The following is a 20,927-nucleotide window of genomic DNA, read 5'->3' as shown; positions in this document are numbered from 1 at the left end:
CTGGAGCTCTTTCTGTTGGCTCCTGTGCCCTTTTGACATAACTCAGTATTGTATTTTGTCTGAACACTCCCTTGGTTTCTGTCTTTTTTTTTTTTTTTTTTTTTTTTACGGTACGCGGACCTCTCACTGCTGTGGCCTCTCCCGTTGCGGAGCACAGGCTCCGGACGCGCAGGCTCAGTGGCCACGGCTCACGGGCCCAGCTGCTCCGCGGCATGTGGGATCTTCCCAGACCGGGGCACAAACCTGTGTCCCCTGCATTGGCAGGCGGACTCTCAACCACTAGGCCACCAGGGAAGCCCAGGATTTGCTCTCTTAACACCTTTCATATATACCATTCAGCAGTGTTCATTATATTTATCATGTTGTACATGACATCCCTAGTGCTTATTTATTTTATAACTGGAAGTCTTTACCTTTTACCTGCCTTCCTCCAATTCACCCTTCCCCCTTCCCCCATCCCTGGCCTCTGGTAGCCAGAAATCTGAGCTCTTTTTCTATGTGTGTGTTTGTTTTTGAAGTATCCCACTTTATAAGACCTCTTCCCTCTTCCTAAAGGTGCACCGTCTGAGATATAATAACCTCTGGGGTGCCACCAGATAACCAGCTTAAAATAAAACACTGGAACCAGCACTAGACTCCTTTAATCAAGGCCCCACCACCTATGGGAGATTTGTCTTTTCCTCTCTTATACAATGTTCCTGCTTAGGGCCTAGAGGGGTGTTAAAATGGGATACGTTGGCCCTTGTTGTGATGTTCCCAAGAAGACAGAGTGTACAGGGAGGTGTTAGGTATTATGACAGTTTTTAATGACCATACTTCATACATTCTATAACCACCGTCAAAGAATATGTCACTCCTAAGACAAAGTCCCATGAGAGTAAAGCAAGAGAATTGGTAAGAATTGCTGAAGGCAAAAGCATCCTATTTCATCCAGGTAACAAACTCATAACCCTGCTCTCTGACCCATCTATCCATCCATCTATCGCATGATTAAAATTTAGAAGTCAGAGCAGATGTGCACCACAAGAAATGCTGAAGGAAGTTCTTTTTCGGGTTGAAAGGAAATGATACCAGACAGAAACTTAGATCTTCAGCAAGGAATGAAAAGCACCAGAAATGGTACCTATCTAGGTAACTATAAGAGGCTATTTCCAATATACACATATTTCCCAATACACATGGTTGTTTAAACCAAAAAAACCTTATCTTGTGGGGTTTAAAATGAATATAAATATAGTATAGATGACATCTATAGTGTAAAAGGACCATAAAAGACATGGGTGGGAGGAGAGGTAGTAGATCTGCACAGTTTGTAAAGTTTCTGTATTTCACCTGAAGTTGTACAATATTAGCTCTAAGAAGGCTGTGAAAATCTAAGGATGTATATACCACAGTCCTTACAGTAACCATTAAAACAAAAAAAACAAAAGATGCAATGAGGTATAGTTTAGAAGGTAATGGATAAATAGATTTCTAAAATTTCAAATAAGCCCAATAGACGAGAGGAGGGAAAACAAAAAATAGAACAGAAAATACATGAAAGAAATGGCAGATTTAGGGAATTCTCTGGTGGTCCAGTGGTTAGGACTTCACACTTTCACTGCTGAGGGAGTGGGTTCAATCCCTGGTCAGGGAACAAAGATTCTGCAAGCCGTGTGGATAAAATTTTTTTTAAATGGCAGACTTAAATAAAACCATTTCAATAATGACTTGAAAGGTTAATGCACCAAATATGCCCATTAAAAGGCAGAAATTCTCAGGATTGACAAAAAAGCAAGGGCCAGCTATACATATACAAGAGTTTTACTTAAAGATAAAGACACAGGTATGTTGAAAGTAAACCTAATACTTTATGGTGACTTTCATTCAATACAAGCATATTGAATGCCGGTCCCTTTTCACACACTTAAAAACCAAAAAAATCATGTGTAGTGTTTTCTCTAACAAAACATACTTGTTAAATGTTTAGAGATCCTATTCTTTCTTTTTCTATTGAATATAGTTCCCTGTGCTATACAGTAGGACCCTGTTGTTTATCTACTTTATATATAGTACTGCGTATCTATTAATCCCAAGCTCCTAATTTATCCCTTCCCCCACCCCTTTACACTTTGGTAACCATACATTTGTTTTCTATGACTGTGAATCTTTCGTTTTTGTTAATAAGTTCATTTGTATCAGTTTTTTAGATTCCACATATAAGTGATATTACATGGTATTTTTCTTTCTCTTTCTGACTTTATGATAATCTCCAGGTCCATCCTTTTTTTTTTTTTTTTTTTGCAGTACGCGGGCCTCTCACTGTTGTGGCCTCTCCCGTTGTGGAGCACAGGCTCCGGACACGCAGGCTCAGTGGCCACAGCTCACGGGCCCAGCCGCTCTGTGGCATGTGGGATCTTCCTGGACCGGAGCACGAACCCATGTCCCCTGCATCGGCAGGCGGACTCTCAACCACTGTGCCACCAGGGAAGCCCTATTTCATTCTTTTTTATGGTTGTGTAATATTTCATTGTATACATATACCACGTCTTTATCTATTCATCTGTTGATGGACATTGAGGTTGCTTCCATGTCTTGGCTATTATAAATAGTGCTGCTATGAACACTGGGGTGCCTGAATCTTTTCAAATTACAGTTTTTGTGTTTTCTGGATATATGTCCAGAGGTGTCCAGGAGTGCAACTGCTGGATCACATGATAGCTCTATTTTTAGTTTTTTAAGGAACCTCCATACTGTTCTCCATAGTTGCACCAATTTACATTCCCACCAACAATGTAGGAGGGTTCCCTTTTATCCACACCCTCTCCAGCATTTATTGTTTGTAAACTTTTTGATGATGGCCATTCTGACTGGTGTGAGGTGATACCTCATTGTAGTTTTTTTTTTTTTGCGGTACGCGGGCCCCTCACTGTCGTGGCCTCTCCCGTTGTGGAGCACAGGCTCCAGATGCGCAGGCTCAGTGGCCATGGCTCACGGGCCTAGCCGCTCCGCGGCATGTGGGATCTTCCCGGACCGGGGCATGAACCCGTGTGTCCTGCATCGGCAGGCGGACTCTCAACCACTGTGCCACCAGGGAAGCCCTCATTGTAGTTTTGATTTGCATTTCTCTACTAATTAGCGATGTTGAACATCTTTTCATGTACCTACTGGCCATCTGTATGTCTTCTGTGGAGAACTGTCTATTTAGGTCTTCTACACATTTTTTGATAGGGTTGTTGTTTTTTTTGATATTGAGCTGCATGAGCTATTGGTATAATCCCATCCTTTGTAATACATTCTATCAGCTTGGAAATATTTCACTAATTCTCATTGGTAGTAATTCAAAAAAGAAAATGTCATCTCTCACGTAACAAGAATTCTAAAGCATTTCTAATATACCATGAGCTCCTAAAATGTAAGAAACGGTTTTAGTTTTCCCAAATGTTAGCACATAGGTAAACCAAGCATAAATGTCTATTGAACAAACATTTCAATGGGCGAATGGGCACATGTACTAAGGAAAAATGAAATACTTACCACTTGAAGCCTCCGTGAGTTCTGAAAGTAGAGGATACTCTCCAACTAAACATCCAGACTGTAGATTTAAACCAGATTCAGAAGATTTCTTGGAGAAAAATAAGAGTAAAGAAGTATTAAATTTTATTACTTATAGGATTACTGATATTTTTATAAAGATTTGAGTAAGCATTATAGATTATCTGGAAATCTGATATTAAATCAATCAATCCATCGCCTTCATTATCTAGTTAATTCTTAAGGGAGTATATAGGAATTCTATATTAGGAACCTCCAAACATCCTACCCAATAATTTTCAGTTCTCTAGGAAACGTTTATAGGACACATTTTTGCTGTCTTATTGTTTGAAGTCTAGAAAACTATGTTAACTGCTTTCTTTTTTTCCTCTCTCTCTCTTTTTTTTTTTTTTTTTTAAAAATTTTTTTTTTTTTTTAAAAATTTTTTTTTTTTTTTAAAAATTTTTTTTTTTTTTTAAGGCTAGTCAAGTGAAGCAGTGGGATTGAAGAAGGAACAAAGAAATCTGTAACTGGCGGTGATCAATTAATTGTAAACATCACTGCATTCGGACCAGCCAACGCTTTCTTTAAAGAGGAAATTCTCAAAATAAAGAAAAATATAATGACTAATCAAACAACAGAAGGTATCAATAGCTAGAAAAGGAAAACCATCAATGGCCAGGATAGAAAAAGACACTCATATTAATGTAAAAACCACTTGTAAATCATGGTGTATGGCCAACAATTAATGGAAGTTCTGATAAGAAAAATTATTGTCAGATGATGATTCCATATCTACTAGAATAGAGCAGAGGGAGTGGAGATTATAAGCGACTCTGAGATATATATGAAACCCACGGGGGCCCTGATGGTCAACCCTAATGACCATCAAGCATTTATTAAGCCAGTCCAGATAAGGTCAACAGGACATGTACTGGATCTACATGACAGAGAAGGTGCAGGAAAAAAGCTTCCACTCTACCGGCATTAGGTGTCTTCTCTCACTAAAAAAACAGAAACCTGCTGTATCAAACCAGAACTAAGGGTCGTGCGAGAACTAGATCCCCATTTACATTTGTGTGAAGGTCAAGGGTCCTCAACAGTATGATTTATTATTATTATATACATTTTTTTGGCCGCTCCGTGCAGCACGTGGGATCTTAGTTCCCCAACTAGGGATCGAACAAGAGCGCCCTGCAGTGGAAGCGAGGAGTCTTAACTACTGGACCGCCAGGGAGGTCACTTAACAGTATTATTTAGTTCACATTGGTTATCATCTTTTGATGATGTTGACAGCCTCTAGGTAGTTATAAGGAACAAAAAAATCCCTACAGCTACTTGAACGCAGTGGGGAGAACAAGGGAGAAATTGCTAAATGGCACCATGCTTTCCAGCAGGTATTAAACCAGTGAGGGGCAGCAAGGCAGAAATGCCAGACCTCCAGACCTGAGGGGTAGAGCCCAAGTATCATCTTCGCCTCATTTACCAGTTCTGTGTAAATTAGGTGCTCATATGTCTGTCTCCCCCAGCAGACAAAAAGCTGTTCAAGGGCAGGACTGTGACTTTCACCATTGGACCACTGGTATCTACAACAATACCTCAAATAATAGAAGACCAGAGGGCTTCCTCTTTTCATAAAGTCTTTTTCATATCAAAAGCAGCATGTTAATCAAAACTGTCTCTAATAACCAATAAGCCAACCAACCACAAAAAAAATTCAGCAAGGAGGAAATTTCTCTCTCTCTCTCTCTCTCTCACACACACACACACACACACACACACACACACAATTTAAAACCCAGCTAAAATACCACAATACAATATACATAAGTACTATAATTGCAAAAGGGCCTTGATAGTCAGTCCTAAAAGTGACTAGCCAGAAATCCAAAGCTTCATATTCCTATGTTTCCAGTAAGTGAGTTACCTCAGAGAGATTTGCAGAAGTTTCAACAGCACACTGTCTATCTGTATTGGGATAAGCAGCGACATTGTGTATCTGGAGACCAAAGGCATCAGTTAGGTTTCCATCAGAGCTGCTCGGAGAGGATATTCTCTGTCGCTTGGATGACAAGTTTGCAGGGAACTCACACTGTTGACATTCACCAAGACTTTCCTTTTTGGCTAGGTACACAAAACAAAATAAAAACAAAACAACACAGGCCTTCAATATTTTATTTTACAGCATCATTTGAAACTTGTGTACATCCTAAGTTTAGTAAAATTTAATGCTTGAGCCTAAATACTTTATCAATGAAAACTCTAGTAGTACATTTTTTATTCCAAAAGGGAAAGCTAACTGAAAAGTAAAAGAACATGACTGCTAAAAATTTAATTATTAGAATTGACTTTTTTCAGACTTTAAAATGTACAAAGATACTCCAAGATACATTTGCAATTTTGATATAGTATCTCATTCTATTTTTAAGTTTAGAATGAAACCTTTTCTTTTGAACATTTTAAAGGATGTGGTTATGTTCTAATATTGGTTCTGCTTTGACCGTGTATGATTTTATGAAAAATACAGCCACAGTTCTTCCTAGGTACAAAAAGGGAATTTAATTGTCTACAGAACTTTAGTAATGATGTAAATAAAATATTTAAAAGCTCAGATAAAAACTGAAAAATAGGTAAGTTACAAATACAAATGAGTACATCGGAGCAGGTCATGTACTGCAGAGGTAGATGAACTGGATTTGTCTTGAGTAACAATGCCCTGCACCCAAGGAGGTGTTGAAATGTACTTGAAGATAGTTCAAGAAAGCAAACAAAACCATTTGGAACCTTAGGGTTATGGTGGTTACAGCAAGACCAAGATTTTGTCTAGTTCTGGTATTTGCTGTGCGCGGGCCTCTCACTGTTGTGGCCTCTCCCGTTGCGGAGCACAGGCTCCGGACGTGCAGGCTCAGCGGCCATGGCTCACGGGCCCAGCCGCTCCGCGGCACGCGGGATCCCCCCGGACCGGGGCACGAACCCGTGTCCCCTGCATCAGCAGGCGGACCCCCAACCACTGCGCCACCAGGGAAGCCCTAGTTCTGGTATTTGAAATGCTTTGCAATTGGAAAAATCAAACGTGACAAAAAAATTACCAAATAAATTACAATCTAAAAGCTATGGTAAAGAATATGGCAGGCTATTAAGATGTCAGGCTGAACATATCTGTTTATAATATCAGAGTTGGGAGTTTGGTATTCATTTAAATGCTTGCCAAACTTAATAATAATCCTCTAAAAAATCAAGGTTTGTGCACTCAAATCTACCATGTGCCCTATTCTAAAGATGAAATGAGCCCACTGGCTTCGACATTATAACACTTAGCACTTAATTGTGGCCATGTGGATATGTAAGACATAGGCTCAGGAGTGCTTGATATTATATTTTTTCAAGAGAAACCAGAAATCCAGATTTTTGTGTGAAATGTCCCAAATTTTAAATGGTAGGCCCTATTGAAAAATACAGCTCTACTCAGAAAAGACTGTAGAACTAAATCTTTATACTGAGCATGGTCTGAATAAATACTAAAGCCCTTCTTTCTACTCACTTGAGCCTGTGATCTTGAACTCTCCTTCCATCTCTGAGAATTCAGGACAGTCAGTCATTTTCTCATTTTCCTTTATGGAGTGAAAAGCTGACTGGAAGGCAGATATTTGTTCTCTTAAAGAATGAACATTTCGATACAAAACAGGGCTGCCCTGTTAAAATACAGAAGCACAGAGGACATTATAAATCAAACCAAAGATAGGCTTTTCGAAGAGCAGAGGTAATAAGTTAATAGAGCAGAGCCTCTCCTCCCGTGAACCACACACTCTTAGTCTGAATATTCGGTGTACAGCCATCGTCTTCGTTTCTCCTCTCTCCTCCTTAATCTGAGCAAAGAGCAATAGCTACATGGGAAGTATAAATGTGGAGCTATAGGCTGGCCAGTACTGATACTGACAAGCCCATGGACCAGACAGGAGAAATCTGGAGGAGATGGAAAGCACTTTAAAAAGGCACCCAGACAAAACACATCCCAATTATTTGAGGGCTTGACAATCTTTAAAAGGATTCTTTCTGGGGGTGGGGGGAGGGGTGGTTAAGGATGCTCTTTTATAACTGAGAGTCCATAACCTGAGATAGCCTCAGCGAATCAAATGTGAAAGGGAAAGAGGTTCCACACAAAATGTTTGAGAGGCCAGTTTAAGAGACTATATGGATGTTGAGCTGTACGAGTTGTTTACATATGTTGGATATTAATCCCTTAAAAAATGGGCAGAAGAACTGAACAGACATTTTTCCAAAGAAGAAATGCAGATGGCCAGTAGGCACATGAAAAGATGCTCAACATCGCTAATCATCAGGAAAATGCAAATCAAAACCACAATGAGATATCACCTCACAACTGTCAGGATGCTATCACCAAAAAGACCACAAATAGGGACTTCCCTGGTGGTCCAGTGGTTAAGACCCTGGACTTCCAACACAGGGGGTGTGGGTTCAATCCCTGATCTGGGAACTAAGATCCTGCATGCCCTGTGGCATGGCCAAAAAAAAAAAGACCACAGGGCTTCCCTGGTGGCACAGTGGTTGAGAGTCCATGCAGGGGACACGGGTTCGTGCCCCAGTCCGGGAAGATCCCACATGCCGTGGAGCGGCTGGGCCCGTGAGCCATGGCCGCTGAGCCTGCGCGTCCGGAGCCTGTGCTCCGCAGCGGGAGAGGCCACAACAGCGAGAGGCCCGCGTACCGCAAAAAAAAAGAAAAAAAAGACCACAAATAACAAACATCAGTGAGGATGTGGAGAAAAGGGAACCCTCATACACTGTTGATGGGAATGTGAATTGATGCAGCCGCTGTGGAGAACAGTATGGAGGTTTCTCAAAAAACTAAAAATAGAACTACCATATAACCCAGCAATTCTACTCCTGGATATACACCTGAAAAAAACAAAAACAATAATTCAAAAAGATACATGCACCCCCAATGTTCATCGCAGCACTATTTATAATTGCCAAGATATGGAAGCAATCTAAGTGCCCATCAACAGATAAAGAAGATGTGGTATATGTATACAATGGAATACTACTCAGCCATAAAAAAGAATGACATTTTGCCATTTGCAGCAACAAAGATGGACTTGGAGGGCATTATGCTAAGTGAAATAAGTCAGACAGAGAAAGACAAATACTGTATAATATCACTTATATGTGGAATCTAAAAAACACAATAAACTAGTGAATGTCTAACACAAAAGAAACAGACTCACAGATATAGAGAACAAACTAGCTGTTATGGGGCTGGGGTGGGGCAATATAGGGGTGGGGGAATAGGAGGTACAAACTATTGGATGTAAGACACGTTACAAGGATGTATTGAACAAAACAGGGAATATAGCCAATATTTTGTAATAACTAAATGGAGTGTAACCTTTAAAAATTGTATACAAAATAAAAATTAAAATCAGTAGTAAGAATTTTATGTCTGTACAGTTAGCAAAGAGTTTACCCAATAAGAACAACAAAAGACAAAAAGAGAGAGAGAGAGACAGACTATACGGAGATCACAAGAAAGCATCAAATCCTGGAGACAGGGCTAAGGAAGAAGGGATAGGAAGAACTTGTCTATTTGGAAATTTTACCAAAGTTTTCCAAAAATATCCTTAGAAAATGATCTGCATGGCACCTTTGTCACATGTAGGTCTCAGCATAACTAGTTCCATCCAATCTAGTCTCTATTCATTTCAGTCCAGACACACCCTCTCCCCAGGGGCCAGAGCAATATACAGATGTTCTGAAGTAGCTTAGACACCCACCCACATATACCCTCTCCCCTCTGGCACCCCCCAGCTAAATCTTCCTGATGTCGTGGGAGCTTACTTCCTTAGAGCTAAAAGCTAGCCATTCACTGAAACTACAAAGCCAAATAGTTGAAAAATGGTCTAAGCACAGGAGCTCTCTGGAAACTCTGCTAACAGGATTTCAACCAAAGAGTGGTCAAATTCAATTGGTATTAGCAGGGATAGAAGTGCCAGACAAGCGTAAGCAATATACAGTTTAATAGTTCTGCCGCCTGTAAAATAAATTACTGGTTAGGTTCTCTAGGGTTTTTTTCCCCCTTTATTATTTAGACTAACATATTTCCACTGATTTGGAGCTTATACCAATTTAAAAAATTAGGCTAACAGGCGAAAGTAAAGTAAAAAAATTACCTCCCTTTAAGATACCATATGGAGAAAAATCAGTTAAAATCTTGAAGCCATGTTTGATGGTGAATCTGCTCACACACTGGATTCTATTCCCAGTTAAACACCTTCATAAAGCAAACTCTGTTGCATAATAACACATTTAAAATTCAAATATGGTTGATGATGTAAACCTTTACGACATAAACAGCACATAACATTTATAAAAAGCTGGTGGTCAACTCTTACCTAACTGAGATATAGAGAAAGAAAGGGTTTATCCCAAAGTCATACAATTTACGTTGAATGTGTATTTTTTGTACTTATATTTGAACATGGGAGGGTTAGGTTTAATGTGCTAGGAGTTTGGAGCATTTTGAAATACTGCTTTAAACAAATTAAAGGTTCCCCAGTCAAAATTGTTTCTGGACTTCCCTGGTGGTGCAGTGGTAGAGAATCTGCCTGCTAATGCAGGGGACACAGGTTTGAGCCCTGGTCTGGGAGGATCCCACATGCCACGGAGCAACTAGGCCCGTGAGACACAACTACTGAGCCTACGCGTCTGGAGCCTGTGCTCCTCAACAAGAGAGGCCCGCACACCGCGATGAAGAGTGGCCCCGGCTCGCCGCAACTAGAGAAAAAGCCCTCACGCAGAAACGAAGACCCAACACAGCCAAAAATAAATAAATTTATTTAAAAAATTGTTGTTTCTCTGTTTCCTGACGGAGAAAGAGAACAATGTTCATATACAAAAATTAAAGGAAGCATTCAAAAACGTACTGCGTTTTTGATGCTTTTGTCTTAGGAATTATATCGGTCAGTCAATATTCTCCCCACGTACCAGAAACTATTCAAGGGGCTCAGGATACAGGGGGAAATTACATTCTAGAGTGAAACTCTTAAAACATATTAATATAGTTTCAGGTACAAGAGGTGCCACTGAGAAGGTAAAAAAGGAGTGTGGCAAAAAAAAAAAAAAAGGGGGGTGATCCCGCGTACTGCAAAAAAAAGGAGTGTGATTTAGCAATAACAGTGCTGCTTTACTGGAGTCAGGACAGCGCTCTGTCAGGAGTAACATCTGAGCTGGAACTGAAACAGAAAGTGGTAGTTAAGGGAAGATACTGGGGGAGGAAGGCATTCTGCAAGAACAAGCCGGAACAAGAGCAAAGGCCCTGAGATGGAAGGAGGATGCAGCAGGAAGAAGGCCCGCGTGCCCAGAAAACAGCAGGAGATGGCGAGCTGAGAATGGGGATAGGCAGGGCTCAGATCGGGGAGGGCACTCAAGGCTTCAAGATGGAGTTTGAGTTTAATTCATGGCATAACAGGAAGCCACGGGAAGGTTTTAAGAGGCAGAGTGAATGATCTGATTCATTCTTTAAAAGTGTCTCTTTGACTGCTCTGTGGGATGGTGGACGGACCAGGGAAGGAGGGAAATAAGGAGACCAGTTATGAAGAAGCAGCTGGTGATTCAGGTAGAAATCACATTAGGGTTGTAGCAATGGAGCTGGGGGACATGAGGAATTACAGACAGGTTCCTGAAATGAAGCCAAAAGGTAATAATGGGTTGGATGTGGGAGATGAAAAGGAAAAAAAAAAAAGGAAGGAACCGAGGAAGATTTGGTAGGTTGTTGGCCTGAGCGACTGGACGGCAGCGTGTACTGAGATGAGGAAATGGACCGGAGGATCTCGTGGGGGATGGAAACCTGGAGTTTGGCTGTGGCCGTGTAACACTCGAAATGCTTACTGGAACACCCAAAGGCAGATGGTGAATAGGCAACTGGGTATCTAAGTCTGGAGCTCTACAGAACTCTGGGCCAATGTTAGACATTTGAGTCATCAGCCTATAGATGATGTTCAAAGCCATAGCAAAGGATTAGTTTACCTAAGGAAAGCAAAGAAAAGGGGGCAGAGGAGAGCCCTGGGGAGCTCAAGCATTTGTGAGGGGAAAACTGGAAGGCCTGGAATAAGCAAATGAAACACAGGAACGGATGACAGTGACACAGGAAGAAAATCAGGTCAGTGTGGTATCCCAGAAACAAAGCAAAGAAAGCGCTTCAAGGAGGGAGTAGCTAAACTCAGGCAAAAGCTGAGGCAAGGTTGCGTAGGATGCAAACTTAGACTTAATCTTTGTCTTGGCCAAGATGCGGGCCATTTGTGATCAATGGTGACAAGAGACTTCTCAACGGAGTGGTAGAAACAAAAGTCCAATTGGAGTGGCTACAGCAGAGAGAATGGAGGGAAGGAAGTGGAGCTAGACAGGACAGATAGCTGTTCAAGGAGCTTTGCTGTGATGGACAGGCATAGGAATGGGATGCCATGGGGGTCTAGGAAGAGTTAAAGGGACAGAGTAAGACAAATGCATAAGGAAAAACAGGTCAGAATAACATACATGGTCACAATGATGTAAACATTCGAATACTGATGTAACCAATCTATTGGGAAGTTATAGAGGATGGGAAGTGCATACATACATTTACGATAAAAGGTATGAGGAAGAAAGAGGGCTAACTTTCCACTGAACACAATGGGAAGTCAATAACTAATGCCATAACACTTAAAGATCAAGAAGTAGCAATTAGGCAAAAAAAAGAAAGAAAGAAAGAAAAAGAAAAGAAAAGGCATGCAAACTGGAAAGGGAAAAGTAAAACTGTCACTATTTGCAGATATATATTATATATAGAAAATGACTACACCAAAAAACTGCTAGAATAAACAAATTCAGTAAAATTGCAGAATACAAAATAAGCATACAAAAATGTTGTGTTTCTACACCCAAATAAAGAATTATCAGAAAGAGAAATTAAGAGAACAATCCCATTTACAACTTCATCAAAAAGAATAAAACACTTAGGAATAAGTTTAACCAAGGAACTGAAAGACGTGCATCCTGAAAACTATAAGACACTGATGAAAGGAACTGAAAAAGACACAAATAAGTGGAAAGATATTTTGTGCTCATGGACTGGAAGAAATAATATTGTTAAAATGTCCATACTACCCAAAGCAATCTACAGATCCACTGCAATCCCTGTCTAAATTCCAACAGTATTTATCACAGAAATGAAACAAACAATCCTAAAGCTTGTATGGAACCACAAAAGGCCCTGAATAGCCAAAGCAATTTTGAGAAAGAACAACAAAGCTGGAGGCATCATGCACCCTGATTTCAAACTATAATACTATAGTAATCAAAACAGAAAAAGATGCATAGGTCAATGGAAGAGAATAGGGAGCCCAGAAATAAGCCAACCCATATATGCTCCATTAATTTACAACAAAGGAACCAAGAATCTACAGGCATAACTTGGAGATACTGTGGGTTAGGTTCCAGGTCACCACAATAAAGTGAGTATTGCAGTAAAGCAAGTCACAAATGTTTCGGTTTCCCAGTGCATATACAAGTTATGTTCACACCATACTGTATGCTATTAAGTGCACAAGTGCATTATGTCTAACAGCGTACATACCTTAATTAAAAAACCTTACTGCTAAAAAATGCTAACCATCATCTGAGCCTTCAGTGAGCAGCAATCTTTTTGCTGGTGGAGGGTCTTGCCTCAAAGACTGATCAGGGTGGTGGCCGCTCTAAGTTAGAGTGTGGCAATTTCCTAAAATAAGACAACAATGAAGTTTGCCACATAGATTGACTTTCTTTCACAAACGATTTCTCTGTAGCATGCAATGCTGTCTGACACCATTTTACCCACAGGAGAACTTCTTTCAGAATTAGCGCCAATCCTCTCAAATGCTGCAGCTGATTTATCAACTATGTTTATGTAATATTCTAAATCCTTTGTCATCATTTCAACAGTCTTCAAAGCATCTTTACCAGGAATAGGTTTCATCTCAAGAAACTTTCTTTGCTCATCCGTAAGAAGCAACTCCTCATCCATTTAAAAGTTTTATCATAAGATGGCAGCAATTCAGTCACATCTTCAGGCTCCATTTCTAATTCTCTATTTCTACCACATCTGCAGTTACTTCCTTGAACCCCTCAAAGTCTTGGGTCCCACAAAGTCATCCATGAGGGTTGGAATCAACTTCTTCCAAACTCTTATTAATGTTGATATTTTGATCTCTGATCTCTTTCCATGAATCATGAATGTCCTTAATGGCATCTAGAACGATGAATCCTTTCCAGAATGTTTTCAATTTACTCTGCCCAGATCCAGAGGAACCACCATATATGGCAGCTATAGGCTTACAAAATGTATATCTTAAATAATAAGACTTGAAAATCAAAATTATTCCTTGATCCATGGGCTGCAGAATAGATGTTGTGTTAGCACACATGAAAACAACGTGAATCACATTGTACATCTCCATCAAAGCTCTTGGGTGACCAAGTGCACTGTCAATGAGCAGTAATATTTTGAAAGGAACCTTTTTACTGAGCAGTAGGTCTCAATAGAGGGCTTAAAATATTCCGTAAACCATACTGTAATCAGATATGCTATCATCCAGGCATTGTTGTTCCATTTTTAGAGCACAGGCAGAATAGATTTGGCAAAACTCTTAAGGGCCCTAGGATTTTCAGAATGGTAAATAAACTGAATTCAACTTCAAGTCACCAGCAGCATTAGCCCTTAACAAGAGAGTCAGCCCGTCCTTGAAGCTTTGAAGCCAGGCATTGACTTCTACTCTTTAGTTATGGAAGCCCTAGATGGCATCTTTTTCCAATGTAAAGCTATTTCATCTATATTGAAAATCTGTTGTTTAGTGTAGCCACTTTCATTAATTATCTTAGCTAGATCTATCCCCTGGATAATTTGCTGCTTCACCTTGCTTTTATGTTATGGAGACGGCTTCTTTCCTTAAACCTCATGAGCCAACCTCTGCTAGCTTCAAACTTTTCTTCTGCAGCTTCCTCATCTCTCTCAGGTTTCATAGAACTGAAGAGAATTAGGGCCATACTCTTGATTAGGCCCTGGCTTAAGTGAACGTTGTGGCTGGTTTGATCTTCTATCCAGACCACTAAAACTTTCTCCATATCTGCAATAAGAATGTTTTGCTCTCTCATCATTCGTGTGTTCACTAGCGTAGAACTTTTAATTTCATTCGAGAGCTTTTCCTTTGCATTCACAACTTGGCTAACTGGCCAAGAGGCCTAGCTTTCAGCCTATCTCAGCTTTTGACATGCCTTCCCCACTAAGCTTAATAATTTCTTGCTTTTGATTTAAAGTGAGAGATGTGCAACTCTTCCTTTCACTTGAACAGTTAGAGGCCTAATTTCAATAGTGTTATTCTCAGGGAATAGGAAGGCCTAAGGAGAGAGAGAGAGAGATGGGGGAATGGCAGGTGGTGGAGCAGTTTGAATACACACACACACACACTCACACACACCCCCCCACACACACACAGCATTTATCAATTAAGTTTAACATCTTATATGGGTGCAGTTCGTGGCGCCCTAAAATAACTACAATAGTAATATCAAATATCACTGATCACCTTAATAGTAATGATATGATATAATAAGATAATAATGAAAAAGTTTGAAATATTGCAAGAATTACCAAAATGTGACACAGAGATACAAAGTGAGCAAATACTGTTGGAAAAATGGTGCCAGTAGACTTGCTTGACGCAGGGTAGCCACAAACCTTCAATTTGTTAAAAAAAAAAAAAAAAAAGGAGGTCTTCCCTGGTGGTGCAGTAGTTAAGAATCCGCCTGCCAATGCAGGGGACACGGGTTCGAGCCCTGGTCCGGGAAGATCCCACATGCCGTGGAGCAACTAAGCCCGTGTGCCACAACTGCTGAGCCTGCGCTCTAGAGCCGGCAGACCACAACTACTGAAGCCCGTGCGCCTAGAGCCCGTGCTCCACAACAAGAGAGGCCGCTGCAGTGAGAGGCCCACGCACTGCAGCGAAGAGCAGCCCCCGCCTGCCCCAACTAGAGAAAGCCCGCGCGCAGAAATGAAGACCCAATGCGGCCAAAAATAAATAAATAAATTTATTTTAAAAATGCAAAGCACAATAAAGTAAAGCACAATAAAAGGGGGTATGCCTATACAATGAGAAAAGGACAGTCTCTTCTATAAACGGTGTTGGGAAAACTGAACAGACACAAAAAAGAATGAAACTGGACCACTATCTTACACCATACACAAAATGGATTAAAGATTTGAACATAAGACCTGAAACTGTAAAACTCCTAGATGAAAACAGGTGATAAGCAACTTGACATAAGTCTTGGTGATGATTTTTTGGATTTGACACCAAAAGCAAAGGCACCAAAAGCAAGAACGAACAAGTGGGACTATACCAAACTAAAAAGCTTCTGCACAGCAGAGAATCATCAACAAAATGAAAAGGCAACCTACCAAACGGGACGAAATTTGCAAATCATATGCCTGATAAGGGGTTAATGTCCAAAATATAAAAAGAACTCATTTCAACTCAACAGTAGAAAACAAATCTGATTAAAAAATGGGCAGAGGGGCTTCCCTGGTGGCGCAGTTGTTGGGAGTCCGCCTGCTGATGCGGGGGACGCGAGTTCACGCCCCGGTCCGGGAAGATCCCACATGCCGCGGAGCGGCTGGGCCCGTGAGCCATGGACGCTGAGCCTGCGTGTCCGGAGCCTGTGCTCCGCAACGGGAGAGGCCACGGCAGTGAGAGGCCCACGTACCACAAAAAAAAAAAAAAAATGGGCAGAGGATGTGAATATGCATTTTTCCAAAGACATACAGATGGTCAATAGGTACATGAAAAGGTGCTCAGCATTACTAATCAGCTGGAAAATGCAAATCAAAACCGTAATGACATATCACCTCATACCTGTCAGAACGGCTATTACTGAAAACACAAGAGAGAACAAGTGTTGGTGAAGATGTGGAAAAAAGGGAACCCTTGTGCACTGTTGGTCAGAATGCAAATTGGTGCAGCCACTATGGAGAACGGTATGGGGGTTCCTCAAAAAATTAAGAAGTACTATATGATCCAGAAACTCTACTTCTGGGTACTTAATCAAAGGAAAACAGTAACTCAAAAAGATATATGTACGCCCATGTTCAACACAGTATTATTTACAACAGCCAAGATACAGAAACAACCTAATTGTCGCTTGATGAATGAATGGATAAAGAAATTGTGGTATACACACAATGGAATATTATTTGGCCATAAGAATGAAACCTTGCCATTTGCAACAACATGTTGGACTTCAAGGGCCTTACGCTAAGTCAGTCAGTCAGAGAAAGACAAATACCGTATGATCTCACTTATCTGTGGAATCTAAGACAAACACACAAAAGAAAACAAAAAAGTCAAACCAAGCTCATAAATACAGAGAACAGATTGGTGGCTGGTTGTTGGGAGTGTGTAAAAAATAGGTGAAGGGGGTCAAGAGGTATAAACTTTCAGTTATAAAATAAGTAAGTCATGGATATAATGTACAGCATGGTGACTATAATTAATAATACTGTATTGCATATTTGAAAGTTGCTAAAAGAGTAGATCTTAACAGTTCTCATCACAGGGAAAAAAGAATTTGTAACTATGTGCGGTGATCATTTTGCAATATATATATCCCTCATCCTTCCTCCACTACTCTTGTTTTCATTCTTGAATATCTCAATGCTAGATACTACAACTATATATTCCAGCAATTCTTTTAATAAGTACAGTCATATGATATGTGTGGGGATGTGTTTATGTACATATGTGTATGTATATCCTTAAGAAAAAAAAAAGAGAAAAATCAACAGCAGATATGGAATGTCACCAAACAAAAACTGACTTAGTCCAGAGAAAGCTGAAACTGACAGGGGCTCCTTAGGGTGGTCTCGTAACAGGAAACAAGCGGACTTGCTAGAGACCCCCAGAAAGGCTCAGGTTATCTAAAGCATCAGATATTCAATATGTCTGAAACAAGGGTCCAGGGCAATGTTGAAGCTGTATCAGTAGCACTTGAACCCACAGATCTCTCCACAAATAGCAAAGAACCTTTATGTTTTGGAGGGAACCTTTATGTTTTAGGACTCTATGAAATCTAAACAGCTAAGGATAGGAGGCCCTGTACTGAAAACAGTTTGTCTAAGTCTTCTCAATGCCTTCCAGCCACTTTCCACCATTTGCCTTCCACGGTTCTAGGGCTCAGGTTTACATCCCCAGGAATTCCCTCAAAGAAAACAGATCTGCCAAAGAGAAAGTACCCACAGGATTCTAATATTTGGGAGTTCCTTCACTGAAAAAGTGGCCCTGCTGTCCTACATGGAAATCCACTAGCCAACAGAGCCAGACCACACACAGTTAGCTCCCAGTCAGTTTTTAAAGTGTCGCACCTTCAAATGTGAACAGAGTCAACGATCACAGGCATCTGAAGAAAGATTTGAGAATGAGCCAGAACCTAAAATAATTAGGTAGCAAAATGAGACCCCATGAAATATGGAAGAAAACTTCAACAAAACTATAATGTCCTCAACAACGCACAGTGAAAGATAGTCCATCATGATAAATTAAAAGACTAAACCAAAAAAAAAAAGTACTTATTAATCACGGGAAAAACAAAAATCATGCAAGAAAGGAAATATGGCCCTAACACACCATATGGCAATTCATGAAAAATATCTATAGGGTTAGATAATACATACTAAACCCTAATTTAAACACAAATTGTAACTGGTTGTACTGGTAGGAAGGCAGGAAGAGGAAAGTGTCAGGACAGCTATGGCTAGGAGATGTGAGAGCAAAATCCTCATTTTTCACAGAAATAACAACAATGATAGCATAAAACATACCATGTTCCAGGCACAGTTGTAAGTACTTCATATCTATTAATTTATTCAACCTCATAAAACCCTTGCTACTATTATCACCCCTGTTTTATACATAAGGAAACTGGAACAGAAAATTCAAGTAATTTGCCAAAAGTCACAATTAACTAATAATAAAGCCTAGAATCAAACGCCAACAATACAACTCCACAGGCCATGTTCCCATATACTCTAACACAGTTCTCAATAAGTTTTTACACCCTAAAGAATTACTGAGCACACCGAATACTCTTAGTTCACGTTCGTTATATCTATCAAGAATATTTCAACAGCTTTTCCAGAATTGTGGATATCCTTTAATGCAACACAAAATTCAATGAAGATTTCTTAAACGTTAGTTGCAATGTCAAATATGAAATCTTATCAATGAACTTTTCATATTCTGTTATGTTAAAATCCATGGGCCTATCCTGCAACTTGAGGGTATAATTTGCATGTACTGGTCGTGTAGAAAATACTGGTTCACTCAGTTATGTGTACCTTCCAAACGTTAACATATTTTACTGTGCAATATCCAGACGTCACATTAATATCCCCACTGATCCATCAGAAAAGTGCAGCCACTGGGAAGCTGTCAAGTAAGATCACAGTCGTGAATACAAGTTTTCCAAAATTCTAATTTTCTCTCAAAAACTCGAATTTTTTCATTGGTAAGAAATAGCTGGCTTTCCTTGAAGTGGCAGGTTCACTGTTCATTTCTGAGAAAAAGCCAGCCACGTTCCCAAGTCTGACTAACCATGTCTGTCAGTCATTCTTTCAAATAAACACGATGTTCCGTGAAAAAGTGGCTAGTTCAACTCACAGCTCAAACAATCATATCCATAACTTTTCTGGAAACATTAACCACACTTTGGTATATACTTTGGAAATGCCTGGTGTCTACTTCCCATTTCATCACACACAATATTCCAGGGTTGAAAATTAATAAAATGTGTAATTTTTATTGCTTCATCAAGGATGTTAAGTGAAACTGGCCTTATTATTGTTTTCTGTAAACAATGAACAGGGTTGAAGGTAAAATGATTGCTTGATGCCATCAGTTTTAACCACCACTGCTCTTATACCATGAGTGCAAACATCAACACAGTGAAAAAGGGCAAATAACACCTTAGTGCTGTTTCAACAAATAGTTTGACCTCATGGACCTCTTGGATGGGACTCAGGTATTCCCAGGAATCTGCAGATAATTTCTGAGAAGCCCTGCACTGCACTAAACAGCCTCATGTATACACAGGGTCTAAAACGAAAAATAAAGAAGTGGCAATAAAAGTACCTTTTAAAATAGGAAGGCCCATACCAAAAGAGCCAAAGGAGCCAAAGAAGGGCAAGCCCGGGACTGTCTTTCATAGCAAGTCTTGTACTATTTGACTTTTTTAGAAGCATGTATTATTCTGATAAAAATCTGCAAAAATATCTAAATACTTCCCCATCAACAAACACTTCGCTCCTTTCCACAAGGTTATCCCAAATACATTTTGGTGGGGGTGTGGGGAACTCTTGCCCCTACATGTCAACACACAGTAGTCACAAAAGTATTAGACACTTACAGACAAAATATTAAAACAAAAAGGTCGGAAAACACTGCCTCACCTCATTAGAGAAAAACAGACATGAACTAGACAAAAATGTGCAAAATAAAACAGAAAGCGCCTCCAGAACACCATTTCTATCCAGGATCTCATAACCTTTAATAGATCCATGCTCAACATCAACATTTAAACTAAGCACACAATCTCTGTAAGACAGAGAAAATATTCTCTCTCCAGATCCAAAACAGATGAGGGGCACTGGAGAGTACCAACACTGTACAAAAGCTTTCTAACAGAGCAAAACATCCCCCTAGAAGAATTCATGACGGAACTTAAAAAAGAAAACCATACCTGATAAGGGGAATTCTTGGTCAAAGAAGCATTCTTTAAATTCCGCTGCTGGGCAATGAAACGAATTAGATGGTTTGTTTCCGGAGAGCCCCGAACACCAACTGTAGAGCGTCGTCTGGATTTTTTAAGGTAGGATGATGACTTTCCTATAATAAAAACTCTTTTGTAAGTTGGAACACAACAAGGCAATCAGTAATCATGCCCTGAATACCCATGATCCACCAGCCTGAGAGAGAATATGATGAACGCATCGTACAGGGATCTAAATGGAAGAGTACAGGCAAAATTGTGCACACATTATCAGATGGGTGGGTACCTTTGTTCTGTCTATTGATTTATGCCATGCCCTGGAGCGGTGCTTAGCACATAGCAGGCGTTTATCAAAAAGTTGTGGAACAAATGCATGAATACATTTGAATTAACAGGTGTCATTTTTGTTTCTTATTTCCTGCACAGAGTTGGTAATGGATTGCTTTGGACTAAAAATTTCTCTTTTTCTGATCCCCAAGGACGATCTCCTCCCAGGCACACACTCTCATGTCCTCAATTGTTCACAATAATTTGTTTCTCTTAGATACCTGTCTACCTTCAGCACACTACCC

At 40.1% G+C, this 20,927-nt stretch overlaps 1 protein-coding gene across 1 annotated transcript in view; it reads right to left on the bottom strand.

The window, feature by feature from the left end:
- The window catches only part of CDCA2 (cell division cycle associated 2), a 50,072-nt gene that overhangs the window by 27,657 nt on the left and 1,488 nt on the right, over nt 1-20,927 (bottom strand). The window contains exons 4-7 of the mRNA XM_024767739.1: nt 20,326-20,471; nt 7,055-7,205; nt 5,441-5,637; nt 3,517-3,604 (exon numbers count right to left, since the gene is read on the bottom strand). Of these exons, the coding sequence (XP_024623507.1) occupies nt 3,517-3,604; nt 5,441-5,637; nt 7,055-7,205; nt 20,326-20,471 (582 nt within the window). The remainder of the gene's footprint in view (nt 1-3,516; nt 3,605-5,440; nt 5,638-7,054; nt 7,206-20,325; nt 20,472-20,927) is intronic.

Source organism: Neophocaena asiaeorientalis, unplaced genomic scaffold, assembly GCF_003031525.2.
Source record: "Neophocaena asiaeorientalis asiaeorientalis breed wild unplaced genomic scaffold, Neophocaena_asiaeorientalis_V1.1 scaffold523, whole genome shotgun sequence".
NCBI lineage: Eukaryota > Metazoa > Chordata > Mammalia > Artiodactyla > Phocoenidae > Neophocaena > Neophocaena asiaeorientalis.
The sequence above is the reverse complement of the archived record's forward strand: the minus strand, read 5'-3'. Positions and strand labels throughout refer to the sequence as shown.